Source organism: Mchenga conophoros, linkage group LG4 (genome assembly GCF_057382185.1).
Source record: "Mchenga conophoros isolate Kocher_MC1m ecotype Shallow Benthic linkage group LG4, M_conophoros_male_GT1.1, whole genome shotgun sequence".
Taxonomy (NCBI): domain Eukaryota; kingdom Metazoa; phylum Chordata; class Actinopteri; order Cichliformes; family Cichlidae; genus Mchenga; species Mchenga conophoros.
In genome coordinates this window covers 28,464,485-28,490,297 of record NC_140529.1, presented here as the reverse complement: position 1 = coordinate 28,490,297, position 25,813 = coordinate 28,464,485, and the positions used below count along the sequence as shown (strand labels likewise).

At 38.2% G+C, this 25,813-nt stretch overlaps 1 protein-coding gene and 1 pseudogene across 2 annotated transcripts in view; both read left to right on the top strand.

The window, feature by feature from the left end:
* Nucleotides 1-22,318, top strand: part of LOC146576338 (myosin heavy chain, fast skeletal muscle-like) — a 37,790-nt pseudogene extending 15,472 nt beyond the window's left edge. Inside the window, exons 19-39 of the transcript XR_014892243.1 lie at nucleotides 18-154; nucleotides 256-511; nucleotides 698-940; nucleotides 1,075-1,251; nucleotides 1,362-1,507; nucleotides 1,603-1,693; nucleotides 1,797-2,186; nucleotides 2,438-2,564; nucleotides 2,698-2,816; nucleotides 3,008-3,204; nucleotides 3,297-3,399; nucleotides 10,863-10,943; nucleotides 11,027-11,192; nucleotides 19,851-19,975; nucleotides 20,090-20,398; nucleotides 20,472-20,668; nucleotides 20,949-21,081; nucleotides 21,213-21,383; nucleotides 21,750-21,854; nucleotides 21,930-22,018; nucleotides 22,121-22,318. The product of XR_014892243.1 is annotated as a myosin heavy chain, fast skeletal muscle-like (transcript). The remainder of the gene's footprint in view (nucleotides 1-17; nucleotides 155-255; nucleotides 512-697; nucleotides 941-1,074; nucleotides 1,252-1,361; nucleotides 1,508-1,602; nucleotides 1,694-1,796; nucleotides 2,187-2,437; nucleotides 2,565-2,697; nucleotides 2,817-3,007; nucleotides 3,205-3,296; nucleotides 3,400-10,862; nucleotides 10,944-11,026; nucleotides 11,193-19,850; nucleotides 19,976-20,089; nucleotides 20,399-20,471; nucleotides 20,669-20,948; nucleotides 21,082-21,212; nucleotides 21,384-21,749; nucleotides 21,855-21,929; nucleotides 22,019-22,120) is intronic.
* On the top strand, nucleotides 3,481-6,131 carry LOC146576339 (myosin heavy chain, skeletal muscle-like). The gene is made up of 9 exons (XM_085271549.1): nucleotides 3,481-3,624; nucleotides 3,873-4,259; nucleotides 4,345-4,548; nucleotides 4,629-4,754; nucleotides 4,841-5,011; nucleotides 5,147-5,251; nucleotides 5,335-5,430; nucleotides 5,546-5,677; nucleotides 5,868-6,131. Exons 2-9 carry the CDS (start codon nucleotides 4,095-4,097, stop codon nucleotides 5,883-5,885), a joined length of 1,017 nt encoding a protein of 338 aa, XP_085127675.1. The 5' UTR covers nucleotides 3,481-3,624; nucleotides 3,873-4,094; the 3' UTR covers nucleotides 5,886-6,131.
* Nucleotides 22,319-25,813: the final 3,495 nt, after the last annotated feature.

Here is a 25,813-nt window from a genome sequence, read left to right as displayed (position 1 = left end):
TTTCAATGATTAAATAGGTGTTCTTCAAAGCTGGTCTGCTGGGCACTCTTGAGGAGTTGAGAGATGAGAAACTGGCTGAGCTGGTGACCATGACTCAGGCTCTCTGCAGAGGATACGTCATGAGGAAAGAGTTTGTGAAGATGATGGAGAGGAGGTAACATTATCATAGTAAACTCTATTGTATTCTCTTTTGTATTTCCTTCCTCATATTAAGATCCGACAACACAAAGTAACACTCTCATGTTTGGTTTTTAGAGAATCTATCTACACCATCCAGTACAACATCCGTTCTTTCATGAATGTCAAGAACTGGCCATGGCTGAAAGTATATTTCAAGATCAAGCCTCTTCTGAAGAGTGCTGAGACTGAGAAGGAGTTGCAGAACATGAAGGAGAACTATGATAAGATGAAGACAGACCTGGCTACTGCTCTGGCTAAGAAGAAGGAACTGGAAGAGAAGATGGTCAGCCTGCTGCAGGAGAAGAATGACCTGCAACTTCAAGTGGCTGCAGTAAGTAGTAGAGAAAAGTATACATTGCACCTATAGTTCATGTATATAAGGTAGATATAAAAAGACCACATGTTTGTCTCTCCCTCTGATTATTTATTTGCTAAAACAAAAGTGTAGTTAAAATTATGATTTTAACTACACTTTTGTCACAAATAATCTAACTTGTGTGTTCAACATGTATTATAGGAAGTTGACAATCTCTCCGATGCTGAAGAAAGGTGTGAGGGGCTCATTAAGAGCAAAATCCAGCTTGAAGCAAAACTCAAAGAGGCAAGTGAGAGACTGGAGGATGAAGAGGAAATCAATGCTGAGCTGACTGCTAAGAAGAGGAAGCTGGAGGATGAATGCTCTGAGCTGAAGAAGGACATTGATGACTTGGAGCTCACCTTGGCCAAAGTGGAGAAGGAGAAACATGCCACAGAAAACAAGGTTCAGTTCATTTTGATTGTATACTTAGTTCAATTAAAACATGTAATGTTGTTCTTTGAATATACATGTTAAACGATCAAATAATCAGCAAAATCTCGAACAAAATTAAACTTAATGTATTCACATTGTTTCAGGTGAAAAACCTGACAGAGGAGATGGCATCTCAAGATGAGTCAATTGCCAAGTTGACTAAGGAGAAGAAAGCCTTACAAGAGGCCCATCAGCAAACACTGGATGATCTCCAGGCAGAGGAGGACAAAGTCAACACTCTGACCAAGTCCAAAACAAAGCTGGAACAGCAAGTTGATGATGTAAGAAAACTATAAAAATTACGTTGTTGTTTTTTGTTTTTTATGGAAAGAATTTTAGTGCTGAATCATTGTCATACCAACCACTTGAATCAACTGACATGACTTTATAGCTTGAGGGTTCACTGGAGCAAGAGAAGAAGCTCCGCATGGACCTTGAGAGAGCCAAGAGGAAGCTGGAGGGAGATCTGAAACTGGCCCAGGAATCCATAATGGATCTGGAGAATGACAAGCAGCAGTCTGATGAGAAAATCAAGAAGTAGGGCTTTTTTTGTAAATAATTTTCTTTACACACACTGCATTGCAATAATCATATGGACTATGATCGTAAAACCATACTTCTTCCACACCAAGGAAGGACTTTGAAATCAGCCAACTTCTCAGCAAAATTGAAGATGAACAATCCCTTGGTGCTCAACTTCAGAAGAAGATCAAAGAACTTCAGGTAACACTAACGACCAGTCTTCATAAAGAATATTGTTCATTATAATTCAAAAACCTAGTTTAGTTTAGGTTCTAATCGATAAATCCAAATAATTTCAAACTAGGCTCGTATTGAGGAGCTGGAAGAGGAGATTGAGGCTGAGAGGGCAGCTCGGGCTAAGGTAGAGAAGCAGAGAGCCGACCTCTCCAGGGAGCTTGAAGAGATCAGCGAGAGGCTCGAGGAAGCTGGTGGAGCAACAGCTGCTCAGATTGAGATGAACAAGAAGCGAGAGGCTGAGTTCCAGAAACTGCGTCGTGATCTTGAGGAATCAACTCTGCAGCATGAAGCTACTGCAGCAGCTCTCCGTAAGAAGCAGGCTGACACTGTAGCAGAGCTCGGAGAGCAGATCGACAACCTCCAGCGTGTCAAACAGAAGCTGGAGAAAGAGAAGAGCGAGTACAAGATGGAGATTGATGACCTCTCCAGCAACATGGAGGCTGTTGCTGAAGCAAAGGTGCGGACAGTATTTATAGAAAAAAGACTTTGTTTTTTTCACATTTCAAAACCTTTAAAAGCAGATATTCATAGATGTGATAATGTTATTATTACTAAAACTCCTGTGTATGAATGACTGTTGAAATAAGAAAAGATTAACATAAACATAACATAACATAAGGTAAAATAACATGAGATTTTAAAAATGTAAAAATTTGAATCTCTATAACTGATTGTAATCAGTCTTTAAAATGTTAACCGTTTTGACAGGGCAACTTGGAGAAAATGTGCAGGACTCTTGAGGATCAACTAAGTGAACTCAAAGTCAAAAATGATGAGAATGTTCGTCAGCTGAATGACATTAATGCCCAGAAGGCGAGACTTCAGACAGAGAATGGTAAGTGATGTATAACAAAAAAACAGTCTGTCTCTGGAAATTATTCACATTGAGTTGACATAAAAGTACCATCAATCAGTGGATAAAATCAAACAAACTACCGGTAGGCTTAATTTATGTGTCTTAATTTCAGGTGAGTTCAGTCGCCAGCTTGAGGAGAAAGAAGCTCTCATTTCTCAGCTCACAAGGGGCAAGCAGGCCTTCACTCAGCAGATTGAGGAACTGAAGAGACACGTTGAGGAGGAAGTGAAGGTCTGAAATATTTTCTCTCTTCTTTTATATCATAGCGCTTACTAATTTAAACACATAAGTTTTAAATCAGTTTGACTGTCCTCTAATTTGGTTCCTAGTTGTTACCATTTAAATATCTCATCCTCTCAGCATTAGACTTTAAAATTGATTTTAATTAAAATTGTCCATCTGACATTGATTGTGTTCAAAAGGCCAAGAACGCCCTGGCTCATGCTGTTCAGTCAGCACGTCATGACTGTGATCTGCTCAGAGAGCAGTTTGAGGAGGAGCAGGAGGCCAAGGCTGAGCTCCAGCGAGGAATGTCCAAGGCCAACAGTGAGGTGGCTCAGTGGCGATCCAAATATGAGACTGATGCCATCCAGCGAACTGAGGAGCTGGAGGAGGCCAAGTAAGTCACCATACTTTCATTGTTTAAATTAGTTTTCAGACTTAAAACCAACCAATTCAGCCTTAATAAAAACAAAATTATTTAAACGATAGGAAAAAGCTTGCCCAGCGCCTGCAGGAGGCTGAGGAATCCATTGAGGCTGTGAACTCCAAGTGTGCCTCACTGGAGAAGACCAAGCAGAGGCTGCAGGGTGAGGTGGAGGACCTCATGATTGATGTGGAGAGAGCTAATTCTCGAGCACGAGGAGGCCAAGATCCTTCGTGTTCAGCTTGAGCTAAACCAGGTAAAAGGTGAGATTGACAGGAAGCTGTCAGAGAAGGACGAGGAGATGGAGCAGATCAAGAGGAACAGCCAGAGGGTGTCATGAACCGAAGTTCCGCACACAAGCTGGACCCAGGAGCAGAACACACACACACAGAGGTACGAGAGAACAAAAAATAAACTTTATTATAACTGAGGGTGTCCCGGGAGTGTAGAAGGGAAAAAAACGCACGGAACCAGAAAAACCGAGGGACCGGGAGGTGAATCGCGCAGGAACGCCGAGAGCGGGACTGTGGGAGGGATGATAGCGGGGCCGAGGGAACCGGAGGGAGGGGTGAGGGTCCGTGGGGAGAAGCTTCAGAAAGGTCGAGGCGGCTGGGGCTGATTTTGATCCAAATTCCGGACAGGCAGGTGGACAGGCTGGTAGCTCAAACACGCCGAGCTGCGATCGCTGAAGGACGACTACGGACTGGCGTGGAGCAGCAGGCTGGGCAGGATTAAATAGTCCACCTGGTGATCGCCCGGGATGGGATGCAGGTGTGGAGTTAGCAGCCACGCCCACGGGAGTGGGCATCCCATCAGCACCTCGGACGCCGGGCCGCGGACCATGACAGAGGGTGATTGACTCCATGCAGAGCACTCTGGATGCTGAGGTCAGGAGCAGGAATGATGCCCTGAGAGTCAAGAAGAAGATGGAGGGAGACCTGAATGAGATGGAGATTCAGCTGAGCCATGCCAACAGACAGGCTGCTGAGGCACAGAAACAACTGAGGAATGTCCAAGGACAGCTCAAGGTGAGTTGGTAGATTGTGTGTATGTTTGTGTTTTAATTAACCTCCAAGCAAACAATGATAATATCTTTTGTTTGTTTGTCATCAGGATGCTCAGCTGCACCTGGATGATGCAGTCAGAGGACAGGAAGACATGAAGGAGCAGGTCGCCATGGTGGAGCACAGAAATGGTCTGATGGTGGCTGAGATTGAGGAGCTGCGAGCCGCTCTGGAGCAGACAGAGAGAGGACGCAAAGTGGCTGAGCAGGAGTTGGTTGATGCTAGCGAGCGTGTTGGACTGCTTCACTCTCAGGTTGTTATTCATTACATTACAAGACTTTGAGATATAAGAGAGTGAGAATCACATCATTAAAACTGTTCTCTTTCATTCAGAACACCAGTCTTTTGAACACCAAGAAGAAGCTGGAGGCTGACCTTGTCCAGGTTCAGGGTGAGGTGGATGATGCCGTTCAGGAAGCAAGAAATGCTGAGGAGAAGGCCAAAAAGGCTATCACTGATGGAAGTTAGTACTTTACAAGCCTTCTTTTCTTTTCAAAATTCTTGTTCATGCTTGATCAATAATTCCAATACCACCCATATTTTAGGCTGCCATGATGGCTGAGGAGCTGAAGAAGGAGCAGGACACCAGTGCTCACCTGGAGAGGATGAAGAAGAACCTGGAGGTCACAGTCAAGGACCTGCAGCACCGTCTGGATGAGGCAGAGAGCCTCGCCATGAAGGGTGGCAAGAAGCAGCTCCAGAAACTGGAGTCCAGGGTATGTTGTTCTCGAACTATTATTCAAATATTTAAAAAGAAAAAACACTTTGATTCCATCACATGATCTCCACCCATTTTCTTCTCTGTACTCTTAATATTTATTAAAAGCTGATTATTTATAATGGCATTAAAGGTCCGTGAACTGGAAGCTGAAGTTGAAGCTGAGCAGAGACGTGGAGCTGATGCTGTTAAAGGAGTCCGCAAATATGAGAGGAGAGTGAAGGAGCTCACCTACCAGGTGATTACACATTTACCTAGAAATTCATAATTTCCTAAATTGTTTCTTCTCCAGTTCTAAATAACAGTTTGCTATATATACAGACTGAGGAGGACAAGAAGAATTTGGTCAGACTTCAGGATCTGGTGGACAAGCTACAGCTCAAAGTCAAGGCTTACAAGAGACAGGCTGAGGAGGCTGTGAGTGAAATGTTCTGTGACCTTAAATATTGAAAGATGATTAATTATGTAAATATAGCTCTCATGAATGATCAGATATTTCTTTAACAATCCAACATACTTTAATACTGAACAGGAAGAACAGGCCAACACCCACATGTCCAGACTGAGAAAGGTCCAGCATGAGATGGAGGAAGCTCAGGAACGTGCTGACATTGCTGAATCTCAGGTCAACAAACTGAGAGCCAAGAGCCGTGATGTTGGAAAGGTAATTCATCTAATCCCATTTTAAATTAGTTGTCTTTAGATAGATTATCTTTTATATTATATTATTATTATTAATTTTGTATACACTGATAGAATTTAGTTTATGTCCTTCTGCAATCTCATGTGGGATAACCTGTAAAATGTTAATATGTGTTGAATAATTGGATTTTTTTTTATGATTTTTTTTCTAGGGTGAAAGTGCTGAGTAAGAGACATCTATTTGGAACCTTTTGTCAGCGTTCATAAAATATGAAACAGCTGCTAAATTGTCTGTTTGCAATGTATTAATTCAATAAACTCTTTCCTGTGACTTCATTACATTTAATCAGTATAATTTTTTTTACAAAATTCACATTGGAAAATATAATATTCAACAGAAGAATCATCATTTATACTTACAGGACATTTAGCAAATGAGGACAGCACCTCTGCTTAACATTCATCCTAGCTTTCAGTATCAGTGCTAGCAAGGTTAGCTTTACTAAAGAAACCATATCTTACATAACCTAAGATTATTTAAACATAAATGCTCTATAATAAGCAAAATGTCCATTTAGAATGACAATTAATTCCCACTGTCATATCATTTAAACAAATAAGATAATAATTCAATATTAAAGAAATACTTTCAGTATCATATACAGGGAGTGCAGAATTATTAGGCAAATGAGTATTTTGTCCACTTCATCCTCTTCATGCATGTTGTCTTACTCCAAGCTGTATAGGCTCGAAAGCCTACTACCAATTAAGCATATTAGGTGATGTGCATCTCTGTAATGACAAGGGGTGTGGTCTAATGACATCAACACCCTATATCAGGTGTGCATAATTATTAGGCAACGTCCTTTCCTTTGGCAAAATGGGTCAAAAGAAGGACTTGACAGGCTCAGAAAAGTCAAAAATAGTGAGATATCTTGAAGAGGGATGCAGCAGTCTCAAAATTGCAAAACCTCTGAAGCATGATCACCGAACAATCAAGCGTTTCATTCAAAATAGTCAACAGGGTCGCAAGAAGCATGTGGAAAAACCAAGGCGCAAAATAACTGCCCATGAACTGAGAAAAGTCAAGCATGCAGCTGCCAAGATGCCACTTGCCACCAGTTTGGCCATATTTCAGAGCTGCAACATCACTGGAGTGCCCAAAAGCACAAGGTGTGCAATACTCAGAGACATGGCCAAGGTAAGAAAGGCTGAAAGACGACCACCACTGAACAAGACACACAAGCTGAAACGTCCAGACTGGGCCAAGAAATATCTCAAGACTGGTTTTTCTAAAGTTTTATGGACTGATGAAATGAGAGTGAGTCTTGATGGGCCAGATGGATGGGCCCGTGGCTGGATTGGTAAAGGGCAGAGAGCTCCAGTCCGACTCAGACGCCAGCAAGGTGGAGGTGGAGTACTGGTTTGGGCTGGTATCATCAAAGATGAGCTTGTGGGGCCTTTTCGGGTTGAGGATGGAGTCAAGCTCAACTTCTAGTCCTACTGCCAGTTTCTGGAAGACACCTTCTTCAAGCAGTGGTACAGGAAGAAGTCTGCATCCTTCAAGAAAAACATGATTTTCATGCAGGACAATGCTCCATCACACGCGTCCAAGTACTCCACAGTGTGGCTGGCAAGAAAGGGTATAAAAGAAGAAAAACTAATGACATGGCCTCCTTGTTCACCTGATCTGAACCCCATTTGAACCTGTGGTCCATCATCAAATGTGAGATTTACAAGGAGGGAAAACTACACCTCTCTGAACAGTGTCTGGGAGGCTGTGGTTGCTGCTGCACGCAATGTTGATGGTGAACAGATCAAAATACTGACAGAATCCATGGATGGCAGGCTTTTGAGTGTCCTTGCAAAGATAGGTGGCTATATTGGTCGCTGATTTGTTTTTGTTTTGTTTTTGAATGTCAGAAATGTATATTTGTGAATGTGGAGATGTTATATTGGTTTCACTGGTAAAAATAAATAATTGAAATGGGTATATATTTGTTTTTTGACACCTTGTCAAGTTAGACCAAAGTCTATAGTTATATTCAATAAAAATGCTAATGAAGATTGGATGCAACTAACATGCATTTTTAATATTACTCTAGGTTATTACAGTGGAGAAAGAGAAAGAACAGCATATTTTATTGAAACACACAGTTTTACAACAAACCAAATCCATAAACTTTAATAAAGTGTTTGGAGATTAAACTTCACTTCAGCAACATAACAGAATAGTGTCCCAGCAATGGTGGGATGTACAACAGGATTGCTCCCCATAATGATAAAATGGGCAGCATTGGATTTTGTAAATAAGAATGTCTCAAAGGCATAATTATAGAAAAGCACTGACATTTAAACTACAGGGAATAGAGGTTACTTTTGAGGTCGCTTGCTTGCCTTGTTCCCATTTACACTTGCCTGTAGTATAAAACTGCAGTGCTTCACTTGTTGCTGTATCCTTAGCTATATGGTGTGATCTTTTTCTAGCGTGCCAACCTGCTGATCTGAAAATGCCTGTCTCTTACCTTGCACTCAACAACAGCTTTCATTAAATTATGTCTAACATTTACAGAGGTTTCTCACATGACATGACACACACTTTACTCAATCACACATTTATCTAAAATTTATTTATTTATTTTAAAAAGGTTCATAAATTATTTCTTCTCTAGCCACTTTGTGAGGTTGTTGCTTAACTAGGTGAAATTATCAAAGAAGATTCTGTACCAAAAACCTCCCAGTTATTGCACTGGTTGCTAGCAGATTTCCACAGTTAGCTGTACTTCTTCAGATAAAAATGCTTTGAATACTTCCTAACTACTGGCCCAGCAGTAGAAATACTAGAAAGAGTGATGGAAACTGGAAATGGAGACGGTTTGCCTTCAAAGTAAAAGCTGCACCTCAGCCAAAATTTTTCATAAAGTGCCACTATAACTCTGAAGCCAACTGCCTCCATTTCTAGTTTATGTTACACTTTTGGCAGGTTCAGTACAACTCGGAGAGTAGACAGTGTTTTTGGATACATCCATCACTTCGATTCAAATTGCTACAGCAGAAATATGCTAGTGGCCAAAGCAAACACAAGGTTTTTGCCAACTGGTTGGGGAATAGACCAACTACTTAAGTGACAGGTGGTTACCACTAGCCTCTAGGGCTGTATGACCAAGGTATTATTCACTCAATCCTACACTTTCACCATAATTGTTATATATCTAAAATGGCATACAGGTTAACGTTACGTGGGGAGTGGTTGCATGTCTCCAAAATACCAATAGTCATTCTCATACAGGTCATTACTTGTCCTCAGACCTTTTATTTTGGCAGAGTACTTGATGACAATAACCTCCTATTTATGTCACTCTTCGCTTTTTCTCCATAGAGTTTAAGGCTTTGTGAATGTTGAAGGTATCAGAGACACCTAATGTCTGGATTTGCAAATACAGAAATTTTCTAAAGAAAAAAAAATGGAATATAGTCAAAAGTAAATTGTGAGCATAGAGGCAAATGAGTAGCCATTTATACTGTGTTTCCTAAGGAAGCTTAAGTGGCTAGATCTTTCTAGAGAAATGTCACTGTGTCTCTCCAGAAGTGCAGGCCAAAGTGACTCATCTGTGCTCATTAAAACAGTACTACAGTAACAGTATCGTAGAATTTCAAAAATTCAGTAAGGTTAAACACTTGCTACTGTACACCTAGCAAGACACTAAAACATTAGACTGCATTGTCTGTAATGTGTTCCTCTAAAATACCACAGCTAAAAGAAGCAGAGGAAATAAGTAATTTCCCTGTTTTGGTTGTTTTGTTGTCTTTGTGTCTACTCTGCATTTTTCTTGCTATTCTAGCAAACTCTTGGATCACAGTGAACATGCACAATATGTTATTTTACTCAACATTTTACAATGAACTTATCTTACTTTTAAACATGTGCTTTTTTAGGAAAATACATTTGGAAATTAAACAGACTATTTAAGATGACAAATCTCTTACAGGTTAGGACATGGTCTTAACAACATATCTGAATATTGTCCTATAATATATCCTTCACTTATGCAAAAGACAAGTCACAGCTTCTTCTCTTTGCTGGATTTATTTTTGACCATGGTAGCACCTCGTGACCTGCTGGTAAGATAGCAGACATTAAGACAAGTCTGTGCAAAACTTGGCAATGAAAGGTAATTCTGGCTATGATCCCAGACTTTTCCTTCCATTCATCATTTATCACTTACTCAGTACATCTAAATTAAAATTTAAAAACTGTATGATTATTTTTTCCTTGCAGAAAGACATTAACATTTTTTTTATAACAAACAATTTTCTAGTATTGAATTATCTGAGCTGGCAGTCCTTCTTAAACTCTATTCCTAGTAGAGATATATAACACTTGTCTGGCATTAATACAAAGTCTTGCTCTGAATTTTATTTCAGATAGCTGAGGTGTTTATGTCCTGTAATAGTACACCAGTGGCATTTCAAGACTTCTCCGAATTTAAAACTCAGTACTGGCTATAATGTCAAAATGACTTGAGCTTAGAGTTTAGTATAAACTCTTTCAACTTAATATCACTGTCAAGTTAATATCAAGATTGATTGCAATAAATAATTCACAAACCATGTAGTGCACTATTATAATTTACCACTGGGTATACTGTAGACATTACTGATGTACTCACTATTTATGAGGACACTTACCTTATAAAATCTCTATTGGTTTCTCCATCAAGGAAAAACTTGATGGAGAAGCTGGCTTAAGGAATTAAGCCAGCTTCTCAGCAAGATTCTTTAGGTAACTTAAGGTAAAACTAATGAACAGCGTTCATAATGAATATTATTCATTCTTATGAAAAACAATTACAATATAAGTTCCCATTGACAAGCTCTGTTAATATAAAACTTCAAACTAGGCTCATATTGAAGAGGAGATTGAGGCTGAGAGGGCGGCTCAGGCTAAGATAGAGAAGCAGAGAGCCGACCTCTCCAGGGAGCTTGAAGAGATCAGCAAGAGGCTCAATGAAGCTGGTGGAGCAACAGCTGCTCAGATTGAGTTTAACACAAAGCGAGAAGCTGAGTTTCAGAAATTGCTCTCCGCAAGAAGCAGGCTGACAGTGTTGCAGATTGCCCAGCGCCTGCAGGAGGCTGAGGAATCCATTGAGGCTGTGAACTCCAAGTGTGCCTCACTGGAGAAGACCAAGCAGAGGCTGCAGGGTGAGGTGGAGGACCTCATGATTGATGTGAAGAGAGCTAAAGCCCTGGCTGCCAACCTTGACAAGAAGCAAAGGAACTTTGATAAAGTAAAGATTTAAACATAACCAATATCATCAGAATAGGCATACACCAATAATAACAACTAACTAATTAACCTATATAAACCTAGGTCCTGGCAGAATGGAAGCAGAAGTATGAGGAGAGCCAGGCAGAGCTGGAAGGAGCCCAAAAGGAGGCTCGTTCTCTCTGCACTGAGTTGTTCAAGATGAAGAACTCATATGAAGAGGCTCTGGATCATCTTGAGACCATGAAGAGAGAGAACAAGAACTTGCAGCGTATGCTTATCTTGCTTTTGTTGTAGCAAAAACATTTGCATATGTCAGCTCCAAGTACTCTAACTCTTGGCTGTGTTTGCTCTTTAGAGAAGATCTCAGATCTGACTTAGCAGATTGGTGAGACTGGACAGAGCATCCATGAGCTGGAAAAGGCCAAGAAGACTGTTGAGACTGAGAAGTCTGAAATACTTTATCAGTATTCCCAGCTACACCTGGATGATCCTTTCAGAGGACAGGAAGACATGAAGGAGCAGGTCACCATGGTGGAGCGCAGAAATGGTCTCATGATGGCTGAAATTGAGGAGCTGAGAGCCGCTCTGGAGCAGACAGAGAGAGGATTAGGAGTTGCTGGACAGGAGTTGGTTGGTGCTAGTGACCGTGTCAGACTGCTTCCCTCAGGTTTGATTGTTTTTAACACTTACAATAATATATTAAAATCCTTTTTACAGTGCTCCTCAAAACAAAGCTACTGTATACTATTCTGTACAACTACCTGAGAGAGAATGCAGAAATATGAAAAGTAAATATTAAATTAAACTGAAGTTAAATTAACTAATATATAAATGAGGGTGCCCTCATTTTAATTCCCATCAACTACAAGAGGAACATGCCAACATCTACCTACCCAGGCTGAGAAAGGTTCAGCATGAGCTGGAAGAAGCTCAAGAGTGCAATGACATTGCTGAGTCCCAGGTCAACAAGCTAAGAGCCAAGAGTTTGATCATGCCATGTAACATCTGCGGATTTTACTTTGACATATACCTAAGAACTGCTGCAGACCATGTACATCCTTTGCATTGAAAGAAATTATCCTCTTCCTTCACTGCATACTGGAATATATTTCAAGCCTGAGAAGTAAATTGATATAGAGCGACCAGTAGGAATTAGTTCAAAAATGTCTTTTAAAAATAAACCACCAAAAATACCCCAAAAATTGGGTAATTTCCATGATTTGTTTAACTCAATCCAAACTGTGTAGGGCAATATATTATACTTGCAAAACTGATATTCTAATCCAAAGGAGATTTTAATCACTTTAAGAGAGCAAAGTAGCCTTTGAGGCAACTTCCAGTGCCAAAACATAATATCCTAAACAACTGAAAATTCTATGCCCTCCATCAAACATTGCATTCAGTATATTCAAGCTATTTAAGTGTGAATCACACCTTAAAGTAAACTAAATAGACAGGAAGAGCATAAAAGACTTTATCTTGTTTTATGTATGCTTTACATTATGTAAAATAATAGCCAATAATAAGCGATATCAGAAATTTGTTGAACTTTTGTAATATTGTACAGTTGGAAAATTAAAGTTTTAATTTTTCAACTTTAGTCAAGGTTTCATTTTGATTTCCACTTCTGAAAATGTCAAGCAACAGTCAGTTTTTGTGACTAAAATGCCCTACTTTTGTGTGAAACTTCATAGGGGAATTCAAAACAAATAAGTTGACAGATTTTCTATCAAACTATGGAAATTAAATAACATAAAAACACAAAATTCACCTGCTTCTCTGGATATGTCGGACAAATGTCCTCTCAGTGCAAGAGTGGTATCCTCACTCTGTCCCTTAGTTGTTGTTATTTTTGACTACAGCAATGACTTGTAATCCTCTGTTAAGATGGTAAATGATAAACCACACCTGTCAACAGTTTCAGCACGTAATCTGAGAGGACACTGGAAATTATTCCAAACGTCAAGATACTTTTTCATCTCTGCTCATTCAGTAAAAGTTGAATATAAACATTTTAAATAGAAACTAATACTATGTTCTTGTACCAAAATTGTCATTTTTCAACAATCATAAGTGAAAAACACTCATTTTAAATCTTATTTGTGCAGCTGTTATTTAAGGCCTTACCTGAGGTGTCAACTTTTCTTGTATTACGTTTCCAGGAATCATGTGTTGCTCTTTTAACTTTTATGGAAAGTACAGCAGTATGAAATTAGTATCAGATACCAGAGACATGTATACTGTGCAACTATACACCAGTGACATTCTGACGCTTCCCCAACATTAGCACTCAGTCCTGGCTGTCATATCAAAATTAAATTGATGCAACTGCCTATCATAAAATGTGTCAACTGAAATCTGATCCCCAAGTACTTCTCTGGATTTATTGGAGCAGACACTTCACAAATCCATGCTGTGCACTCTTGCTATGTAGTATTGAATAAACTGTGAACATAATAAGAGTAGTAAATACTGTATTTACAAATCAGTTAAAAATGATGTGTTAAAAGTAAAATAACATTATAAGAAAATGCATTAATAATATATATCTGAATGTATAATATAGTCGAATACAGTTCTATACAGATTGACTTACCAGTACTTAATTAGAATATGTAAAGTTGAGAAATTTTTAATTAATATTTGTTTTTTAGATCCAACAGTATTTTATCTTCTTTATTATAGAGAAATTGACTATAAAATTATGTTTAAAAAATATTTTTGGCATTTTTTTTTGTCTCATGTTTAACAGAACATAATCAAAAATCACAACTATTCTGTCAATCATAAAGTAACATAGAGGTATTTTAATAAGTACTCATGGTGTCAGCAATGAGTCGATAACTGTCAAGTAACAAAGTCCCAGAACCACCCTGTAATGAAGACCGCTTTTTGTCTACATGAGGTGCAGGAACAGTCTGTGGAGCAAGAGACACCATACTTCTTACTCCTCTCAAAGGGAACAAGGTGGGATTTTACATCTTTTAGAAGTTTCTCAAACGTGATTATCAGCAGAGATCTCATTTCAACTGATTTAACTGATTTATTCATTCCATATTACTGGTTTATTTCCCAATCTTCTCACCCCCAAAGAGATCGGGCACTAAGAGAAATCAGTCTGTAATCCTACAAGAAAAATCTATGAAAAGAAAATGTTTTATTGTTCTTCTGCTTCTTTTATCTGGAAATGTGCAACCTAATCCCGATCCAGACTGCAAATGCTTAAGTACTCCTTGTGATTTCAAAACTTGAACAGGTCTTGGTATCACTCATTTAAATGTCAGAAGTCTTCTTCCCAAACTTGATTTTGTGAAAATTTTGATGAAAGAGTTAGATACTGATATTCTTATATTATCAGAAACCTGGCTTACTAAATCAATTACTGACAAAGACATTGCAATAACGGGCTATAATCTTTTCCGTTGCGACCGCCCCAGAAAGGGTGGCGGTGTTGCAATTTATGTAAAAAGCAAATTCCATGTTACTGTCGATTCATCGGTATCTGTTTGTAAGCAGTTTGAACTTCTTGCCCTCAAACTCCAACTTTTCAAGGGCTATTTTATTACCATTGTGGGCTGTTATAGACCCCCCTCAGCTAGTAGTGAGGCTTTAGTTTCACTTAGTGAAAAACGATCTACTTTAGATTTTAATGAAATTGTGCTGGCCGGAGATTTCAACTGGGACTGGTTGTCCTCTGCCTCAGACAGTTTTAAATCCATGTGTGATTCATATAATCTCACACAACTAATTTACAGCACAACTCGTCCAAATCTTAAATGCCCAGAAAAGTCATCACTTATTGATTTATTTTTAACTAATATGCCGTATAAATATTCTCACACTGGGGTTTTCGCAAATGATATCAGTGACCACTGTGTGGTAGCTGTAGTCAGTAGGGCTGCCACGATTTGTCGACTAGTCACGATTACGTCGACTATAAAAATCGTCGACGACTGATTTAATAGTCGACGCGTCGTTTGAAACTTTGTACGATCACAAAAGACGCAGGAATAAGTGGCAGGATTTAAGAGTGTAATAACGGACTGAAACAGAAGATGGCAGCATTGCATGTACAAGGATGTCAGCTACCGTTAAACCCCGAAGAAGAAGAAGAAGCAGCAGCTGTGTCCCAGAATTCATAGCGCAGCCCAGCGCAGTTTCCAACAATGGCGGCAGCTAGTTAGTTTTAATGTTACTCTTATTATTCTTTCTGGGTCACAAAATAAACGTTTAACATATTTTCAGGCGAGAATGTAGCTGTGTAAACCTCAAATATCTGCTCAGTTTATCAGGACACCACATATTTTCAAAAGCGCTCCGACGTTTTCGGAGACATCTGTTACCCACTAGCTCGTTAGCGAGCCGGGGGCTAGGCTCACTAGCGCCGTGAGAACACCGGACTCCCCGCAAATCGTTTTCAAACCCACCGCCGTCTTTTGCTACTCAGGTTAAATATATATGAGTCACTTAGATAACTTAAAATGTTATTGTTTGGCTTTTTTTTTTAAGTATTTTATTTGTTCCTGAGTAAATCAGTTTGTCTGAGATTAAAGTTATAGTTTTTACACAGCTGAATAAACGTCAAGCAGACAGCTGATTATCAGAAGTGTGAGATGCTCCAGAATATACTCCAGTGTCCTGTTATATTTTAGATAGCAAGGAGTTTATTAATCTTCACCGAAACAATCTGCAAATTTCATTAAAATTCAATAAACTATCATCTTGTCTTTATTTTTAGTTAGCACAGACCTTAAACACTTAAAGCTGTAAGCTAATGATAGTTATATAAGAGCAGATGCTGCTGGTGCAATAAGCTGTAGTTTTACGTCTAATGGATGATGATCTGATTAGTCGACTAATCGCAAAAATAATCAGTGACTAGTCGACTATCAAAATAATCGTTTGTGGCAGCCCTAGTAGTCAGGCAATCGAAGCTCCCAAAATCAAGGCCACAGATAGCTTTTAAACGAGATTTTAAGCATTTCTGTGAGCAAGCTTTCTTTCATGATTTATGGGACTATAACTGGAGTAGAATCTACCTGATAACTGATCTTGAGCTGGCATGGAATTATTTTTATGATACTTTTATCAAAATTACAAATAAACATGCCCCTATCTGCAAATTTAGAGTAAAATGCAGAAACAACCCTTGATTTTCTCTTCAGCTCTCTAGTCTACTCAAAAAAAGGGATGCTGCCTGGGCTAAGGCCAGAAAAACTAAATCCGAAGCGGATTGGCTGATTTTTAGACAGCTTAGAAACCGTTCAACTTCCTTAATTAAAAAGGCCAAATCAGAATTCTATCTTTCAAATACTACTAAACATTTGAACGATCCTAAAAAATTCTGGAAAATAATAAAATCTTCTTATGGGGACATAATTACAAATGAGATGCCAACTTTTGTTGTAAAAGACTCCTGTACTTTAACAGAGAAATGCGACATTCTAAACTGCTTTAATGAGCATTTTGTTTCTTCAGGATCTCTATTTGAATCTTTATATCCAGATTTAAAACAGCTTAATCAACAAGAGGCTCTCTCTGCAACCGCTCAAACTGAATCTGTGGTCCAACCCTTCAGTTTTTCTCCGCTAAATGTTTTTGAGGTCCAGAGGAACAGATCAACTTGATCCCTATTTTCTTAAGTTGGCTGCAGATTTTATAGCAGAACCAATAACTTACATTTTTAATCTTAGCCTCTCGAACAGTGAGATCCCTGTAATATAGAAATCTGCCTATGTTCTCCCTTTGCTGAAAGGAGGTGATCCTTCAGATGTTAATAATTACAGGCCCATATCTAAATTGTGTGTTCTAGCAAAAGTTCTAGAAAAGTTCATTAGTGAACAACTGAAAGATTTTTTGGACAAAAATTCAGTTCTTTCCCAACATCAGTCAGGATTCAGAAAACAACACAGCACAATAACTGCTGCTATTAAAGTGGTTAATGACATTGTTGATTCAATGGACTGCAAAAAATACTGTGCGGCTCTTTTTCTTGACTTGTCAAAGGCTTTTGATACAGTTGACCATGCTATTTTATTAAATAGACTAAACAATATTGGTCTATCTGTAAATGCTGTAAGTTGGTTTTCAAATTACTTGTCAGCAAGAAAACAGTGTGTCCGTGCTGCTGGGTCTTCTTCCTCTTTTCTCCCAGTATCCAAAGGAGTTCTGCAGGGCTCCATATTAGGACCATTGCTATTTTCTCTTTACATAAACAACCTTTGTGATAATTTGTCAAATGCAGCATTTCATCTTTATGCAGATGATACAATTATTTATTGTTCATCCCCTTCAGTAGCACAAACCCTGCAATTTCTGCAGTCTGCCTTTGATGTCGTTCAGTCCCATTTAACTCAACTTAAGTTGGTGTTAAATCCAGAGAAATCCAAGTTTATGTTATTCTCAAATGGCAAAGAGTTGTTAGCTACGTCTCCTAAGATTAAAACAATTCAAGGATCTGAAATTGAAATGGTCACATCTTACAAGTATCTAGGGATCATTATAGATCAGAATTTGTCATTTAAGACTCACATTCAAAGGCTTGTGTCGAAGTTAAAACTAAAACTAGGTTACTTTTTAGAAACCAATCCTGTTTCTCCCTCCAAGTGAGAAAACATTTGATTCGTTCAACCTTTTTACCTTTATTGGATTATGGTGACCTGCTTTTTATGAATGCACCTGCCCACTACCTAAAGAGGTTGGATACTGTGTACCATTGTGCTTTACGTTTTATTACTGGCTATGGAAGTCGTGTACATCATTGTTCTCTGTATGCTGCTGCTAAATGTCCATCTTTGCATATTCGTAGACTCTCCCATTGGTTGATTTTTATCTATAAATCTCTCCTTGGGCTGGTTCCATCTTATTTATGTGTTTATATGTGTAAAAACCACAACCAATACAACCTTCGTTCGAACAAAATCATACACTTGATTGTCCCAAAAATCAGAACAGAATGGGGGAAAGGGGCTTTTAAATACGCTGCCCCTGCTTCCTGGAATAATCTGCAGAAGGAACTGAAATTATCAGAATTGGTTACCTTGGGAGAGTTTAAGTCTGTCTTAAAGGAACGAGAGAACAGCTCTTTTACTCAGTGTGATTGTTTTTAATGTACTTTTTTTGTATTTGATCTGTTATTGTATATTTTACACATGTTTGTATGCGATATTGTATTTGTTTTAAATGTTATATACCTATGTGGTATGTGACTTTTGTTGCTATGATGCCAGGTCTCTCTTGGAAATGAGATTTTTAATCTCAATGAGATTTTTTACCTGGATAAATAAAGGATTAATAAAGTGAAAAGCTGTGCTGAGCAGACACACTCGAGCAGCAACTCTGGAAACCCAATCCAGCTGACAGGCATGTGACACAGGTGAGTGTGGTCAAGTATTCACTGGTTACCATATTTTAACGGTTTAGACATTCCTGTTAAATATGTTGCTGCTGTTTGAGTGTAGTGGCACTTTGGTCAGTCAACTGAATGAATAAATATTTTTACTGAAATATGATGGTTGAAATATTAGACACAAAGGAGCAAAGCAACTTAATTTTGGCATTTCTTTAGATTGCAGCATCTTTACACAGGATACTATTAGTTTTCAGTTGGGGTCCAGTGAGGTAAGTGGTTCGATGTAAATGACATTTTCATGATAGAAGATATCTGCTTAAGAAAATTTCAAGAACTCATAAATGGTCACATTGTTTCAATTTATGTCATATTTTCAGTCTCCAGTAAAGTGCCAACATGAGCACAGACGCGGAGATGGAGCAGTATGGCCCGGCAGCCATTTGCCTCCGGAAGCCAGAAAAGGAGAGGATTGAAGCTCAAAACACCCCATTTGATGCCAAGACGGCCTTCATTGTGACTGATCCTGATGAAGTATATGTCAAGTGTAAACTTATCAAGAGGGAGGGTGGTAAAGCCACTGTTGAGACAGAGGGAGGAAAGGTAGGTAAAAATTCTTTCCATTTTACGTCTATATATTTGTCATCCTGTCTATGTAAACATTTGTCTGCTATATCACAACAAACACCCTGTTGATTATTTAAAAATTGCTTTCTATTCAGACAGTTACTGTGAAAGAGGAAGACATCCACCCCAGGAACCCTCCAAAGTTCGATAAGATGGAGGATATGGCAATGATGACACACCTTAACGAGCCATCTGTGCTGTTTAACCTCAAAGAGCGTTTTGCATCATGGATGATCTACGTAAGTTTTATTTGAAGGTTTATCTAAAAGAAATAAAATGCAAATGAAAAATGAGAAATGTAAGCAACCCTTATGCTCTCTGCTATGATACAGACCTACTCTGGGTTGTTCTGCGTCGTCGAAAATCCCTACAAGTGGCTTCCTGTGTATGATGCTACATGTGTAGCAGCATACAGAGGAAAGAAGAGGATTGAGGCTCCACCCCACATCTTCTCCATCTCTGACAATGCCTATCAGTTCATGCTCACTGGTAAGTAGTAGTTACTGTTAAAGTTTGTGAATACAAACTAAAAGATGCCTTAAATGTGAGGTTATTGCTGCAGTTAGATAAAATTCTTTAATGTTTGTATTCCAGATCGGGAAAACCAATCTGTTCTGATTACGAGAGTATTGCACACATGATTATCTCTAAAACTTGATACAGAGGATGAATCTTGAAAATGTGTCTCTTATACTGTCTCCAGTGGAGAATCTGGTGCAGGAAAGACTGTCAACACCAAACGTGTCATCCAGTACTTCGCAACAATTGCATGAGCTAAGAAGGAATCATCACCTGGCAAGATGCAGGTAATATTGGTTATTTATGATAGACCCATGTGTGGGTTGAGTTTAAGTACGATTCTAATGTTCTAATGTCATTTACAGCTTTTGTTGTGGCAAAAACATTTGCATATATCAGCTCCAAGTACTCTTGGCTGTGTTTGCTCTGTAGAGGAGATCTCAGATCTGACTGAGCAGATTGGTGAGACAGGAAAGACCATCCATGAGCTGGAAAATGCCAAGAAGACTGTTGAGACTGAGAAGTCTGAAATTCAGACAGCTGTGGAGGAAGCTGAGGTAATGTATTTTATAAAAATGTACTGTTTGTATTCAAATTTTAAAAAGTATCCCTTCTCCAGTTTATGTTGCAATAAAAAAATTTTTTTACATAACTCTTTTAATCATTTAAAGGGAACTCTGGAGCACGAGGAGGCCAAGATCCTTCGTGTTCAGCTTGAGCTAAACCAGGTTAAAAGTGAGATTGACAGGAAGCTGTCAGAGAAGGATGAGGAGATGGAGCAGATCAAGAGGAACAGCCAGCGGGTAATTGACTCCATGCAGAGCACTCTGGATGCTGAGGTCAGGAGCAGGAATGATGCCCTGAGAGTCAAGAAGAAGATGGAGGGAGACCTGAATGAGATGGAGATTCAGCTGAGCCATGCCAACAGACAGGCTGCTGAGGCCCAGAAACAACTGAGGAATGTCCAAGGACAGCTCAAGGTGACCTTTTTTCCTGATCATTTGTTAAAGAAACAGAATAGGTACTTATTTATTGATTGATTTATTTCATCAGGATGCCCAACTGCACCTTGATGAAGCTCTCAGAGGACAGGAAGACATGAAGGAGCAGGTCGCCATGGTGGAGCGCAGAAATGGTCTGATGGTGGCTGAGATTGAGGAGCTGAGAGCCGCTCTGGAGCAGACAGAGAGAGGACGCAAAGTAGCTGAGCAGGAGTTGGTTGATGCTAGCGAGCGTGTTGGACATATACATATATACATTATTATTATTTGCATTATACATTATTTGCATGTCTGAACCAGAATTAACACACTTAAGGATTAGGGAACAAAAACATAATATAATACAGAATTAAACTGCAGGTTAATAAATAAATAAACCAATAATTAAATAAATGCCTAACCATAAAAAAACATAAATACTGTTGTTGATATTATGATGATGATTAGTGTATCGATTCTGATATATTCTATATATGTAGATTCTTGATATAGCATCCAATATTTAAACCAAAATATATTTTTCTTGTTTCATTCAGAACACCAGTCTTTTGAACACCAAGAAGAAGCTGGAGGCTGACCTTGTCCAGGTTCAGGGTGAGGTGGATGATGCAGTTCAGGAAGCAAGAAATGCTGAGGAGAAGGCCAAAAAGGCTATCACTGATGTGAGATTTTTTTTTCTTCTATTTTGTTTTTCACTATTACAGGGTTCTGAAATCTCTAATTTGCAGTTCATGTTAAGTTCGATTTTAATGTAGAACAGATTTTAAATTTTGGAAATATTTCATCACTTCAGGCTGCCATGATGGCTGAGGAGCTGAAGAAGGAGCAGGACACCAGTGCTCACCTGGAGAGGATGAAGAAGAACCTGGAGGTCACAGTCAAGGACCTGCAGCACCGTCTGGATGAGGCAGAGAACCTCGCCATGAAGGGTGGCAAGAAGCAGCTCCAGAAACTGGAGTCCAGGGTACAAACTATACACAGTACTAAAACTAGTTTCACAATCGAAGTCTACCTTTCTGTAGACATGTTCTTTTGCCCTCAGCGAGACTTAGTTTTTCTTGTAATTAAATTAATTATGCTTTAATTAATTTACTTGTTTTCTTTTATTCGTTATTTATTTATATCTATATATATTTATATATGTATCTTTATTATTTAGTTTTGGTGTACAGCACTTTGCGTCAACTATGGTTATTTTAAAGTGCTTTTTAAGTAAAGATGATGATGATGATGAGGTAGAATTAAGACACTTTTATTTCTATGCTTTACCATGGCAATAATAATGTAGCTACATTGTTTTATTATATTATATTCTTTTATCAAATTCCAGGTGCGTGAACTGGAAGTTGAACTTGAAGCTGAGCAGTGACGTGGAGCTGATGCCATTAAAGGAGTCCGGAAATATGAGAGGAGAGTGAAAGAGCTCACTTACGAGGTAATTAATTATCTAACTAAAAATGATCTAATTTATTGTGCCCATTCCCTTTCACTTACAACCCTAATTGTTTAGACTGAGGAGGACAAAAAGAACATCACAAGACTTCAGGATCTGGTCAGCAAGCTGCAGTTAAGGCTTACAAGAAACAGGCTGAGTAGGCTGTGAGTCAACTACAATTATATGACAAATTTCCTTCAGCTTGGTTCATCGCACGCCCATTGACTCCCCTATAACTAAGTCAGAATTTTGTAAATCCTTTACAGGAGGAGCAGGCAAACACTCACATGTCCAGGCTCAGGAAGGTTCAGCATGAGCTGGAGGAAGCTCAGGAGCGTGCTGACATTGCTGAGTCCCAGGTCAACAAGTTGAGAGCCAAGAGCTGTGACACTGGAAAGGTAGCAACTTCTGTCCAAATATCCAAAAAAAAACCCAAAAACAATTGTGCACATCATTATAAGTGAGACACATTGTAATGCTTTGTGCAGTTAAGCAAAAATTATTAAAACAAGATATGTTAAAACAGAAAAAAGTCTTCAGAGGATTCAAATAACTTAAAACCTTTAAATAACTCTTTTTTTCTGTTTGTTTGTTTTTTCAGAGTGAGTCTGCTGAATAAGACACACTTGAATGAAGCTGTTCAACAGATTTCATAAAATATGAATCATCTGTTGGATGCTTTTAATGCATATTGCAAAATATCAATCAATGTTTTAAAAATGACTCATTCATTTTAATGTTTCTTTGCTTTCGTAAAATAATGTTTAGAATGTAAATGTAATCAATTAAGAGGGAGCTATTAAAAGTAATAAATAAAAAGCCATACTGAATTGCTTAGTAGCCACTTTTGAAAAGGAGTATTCAGAAGGAATATTTATTAGCTCTACAGATAGCCATATAATGCAGAAAATATCTAAGAAGTAATAGCTCCTGCAACCAGTATTTTATGTGAAAGACATGTAAAAGGCCAAACTTACCTGTGGATTTACCAAAGGTTTTTAGAGTGTATTTGTCATGATAAATCAAATAATAAATACATAAGTATACATAAATTAAAGAAATCAATGAATTTGAAAATGAATTTAATGTTTGTTAATTAAATGAGTTTCTGTTACTAAAAGATTCTCAGTAAAAGTTCTGATAGTGTCTTGGTTTTATATAGATCTAGTGAGCTAGGTGGCTTATTAATAGTGACATATTTAGACAGAAACCATTTGCTAAGAACTGGTCAAATTTATTGTATTTATTGTACGTATAAGGAAGTTATTTATTTTCATTTGACAGCTTTTCATTTTATGAATTGACTAAATAACAAGAGAATAGGGCTGATAACTAAGGGACTGTTCATGGTCAGCACCTTAACCTGTCAGTGTTATTTAATTGTTTTCCAGTTTTAAGGAGTGCAGTCAGATATATATATATATCTGACATATATTATATATGTGTTGGTCAGGCTTCACTAAATATGAGCTAGGCACAGTGATGAAGCTCACAGGCCATCTATTTCCACAGGGCAACAAAAGGAGAAGTCTAGTGTACAAACAATAAACAGTAGTAAGAGCTAGTTACTGTTAGTAACTAGCTCTTACTACAGTGCACATCTAGCAGGTAAGGAGAAGTCTGACTCAGAACGTACCATTTGAGGCCAAAACAACTTTCTTTATAACTGATCCCGATGAGCTGTATGTCTAATATAAACTGATTAAGAGAAAGGGTGGCAAAGTCACAGTGAAAAGATGGTATATTGGTACACAAAAAAGATACTGTTGAATATTTAAAAACACAATTTCTATTCGGGTGGTCACTGTGACAGAGGGAATTTAACCATAAAACCCTTCAACGTTCAGTAAACATGTCAAAGGCACGCAATGGAAAAGGCACATAGCTGGTTAAGAAGGAGGAGGAAAAGTTTACATGAATGTACCACTAGTATATTTCAAATCCTCTCTTTCAAGGTTTCATTAAGGACCAAACCATTTCAACCAACCCTCTGTTGTTGCAATGTTTTAAATCTGAACAGGAAAATCAGTTAAATTCTGAAACCACCTGGTAACCAGTGACAAGAGACAAAAACAGTATAATCTAGATATAAACCCCAATCCAATCAAATCAAAATTAATTTCTATAGCACATAATAATACAATTAAGTTGTGCTTCACAGTCAGTCAGAGCAATAGCATAAGACAGAATAAAAAAAAGAAAACAGTTAAAAGTTGTATTTTTTTATTTACAATATTTTATTGTGAACATATTTTTCTAAACTTTCAGAACTTTAGTTTTTTAACCCTAAGAAAAAGCTGATGGCTTACTTGTCAGCCTGAAGTGTGATATGATGATCTGTATAAACTGGACATGAATGCATGGTAGGGTTTGGGAATAATTAGAGTTTTTCATTGTTCGTGTGTGTTGTATCTCACAGCTGAGGGAACTAGAAGTCGAAACTAAGCTGAGATGTGGAGCTGAGTCAGTTCTCTTTTAATTACAGTTAGTAATCTGTATAGACTGAGGAGGAGAAGAAGAATGTGACCAAGCTTCAGGATCTTGCCGTCAAACTGCAGTACTGTATCTTGTTCTTTGTACTGTACTGTTGTTCTTTGTCATTCCATTTCCAAGTCAAAAACCTGATTTATGAGTAAAGTTACAATTTAATGACACTTATGTTTGTTGAAAAGTGTACTCTACTGATCCATAAAACAGTTTAAGTGCAATTTGGCTCTATGTTTCTTAATGTCTCTTAATGTTCCAGTTTTGAGTACCCGGTTCACAGGCTGAGAGCTGGAAAGGGAGCTTTTTATTCAGGTGATAGCTAATAATTGCATTAGAATTGTTCACACATACTTTGCTGGTTAAAAGCTAAAAAAAATGACTAAAAGATTTGAGTCTGACTAACACCACCATGGATTAATCATTTTATTATTTAATATAGTGAAACAAATTTTAAGCATTTCGCAATTTCCTAGCAAGCTTCCAAGAAGTGTTTATTGTTGTTTTCCAATTTACTATTCTTAGAAGAACTAAGTAAACAGAAAATAATAATGTTCTGTAATTAAAACTTTCCCAACAGCAACCACTGTCAGGCCAGTGTTTAAGAAGATGTTAGGACTTAACGGGGACTCAACGGCACTTGTAACAGTGAGGCACTTCCTGTTCTGGAATGACAATTAGCTTAGTATAAGCTGAAAACCATTGCAAGAATCCAAGTACTCTCTTGTGGCTTCTTGTTGGCCAGTATTGTCAATGCTATGAAAGCTCAGCAGTATGACAGCAAATTAATAGGAATCCTAATAGTGCTCTAAATTTATGACCAGGACCAGTATTTGTTGCCAACTTAGCCTGCTTGTAAACACAGTGCTGACTGCTGAGTGACCTATTTTAAATGAACCCAGCTTTCATCAAAGGTCACACAGGCCAATAGTAATTGAAGTGCTCCTGTGAGTGTTGGTAAGAAGAAGAAGAAAAAGACGAATCAGAACAAGACAAAGAACTTTATGAATGTTTGTAAAATGATTGATAATTAATATAGTATTACTCAACATTATATTATCTTTGAGGAGTATAATGTAAGACAGTTGTTTTCTTATTTCTTTATTTTTATTTGTGGTACAGCTGGGGTGTCTGCTACAATGGAAAACTACAATGTGAAGGACATGGCTATAACTCAATATTGTACACAGCAGGCTACAGGAGGCATGAAGGAAGTATTAATTAGATGCAGTTAAAGGAGCTTTTGTGCTTGGCACCAGAGGAGGCACAGGTGTTCCAAGCCCCCGGACAGATTGTATTTATGAGATCATATTACACTAGCAGGATGTGAATTTGTGAGCCAGTACATTTTTCGGGGTTAGCTTGAGCATTGTAGTGCACATACCCAGCAGCTGAAAGATATAGTCTCATATGACTGACACAAACTATGTTCCTTTAAACAAAGCTGTTAGCATGTCTCTAATGAATAACTGACC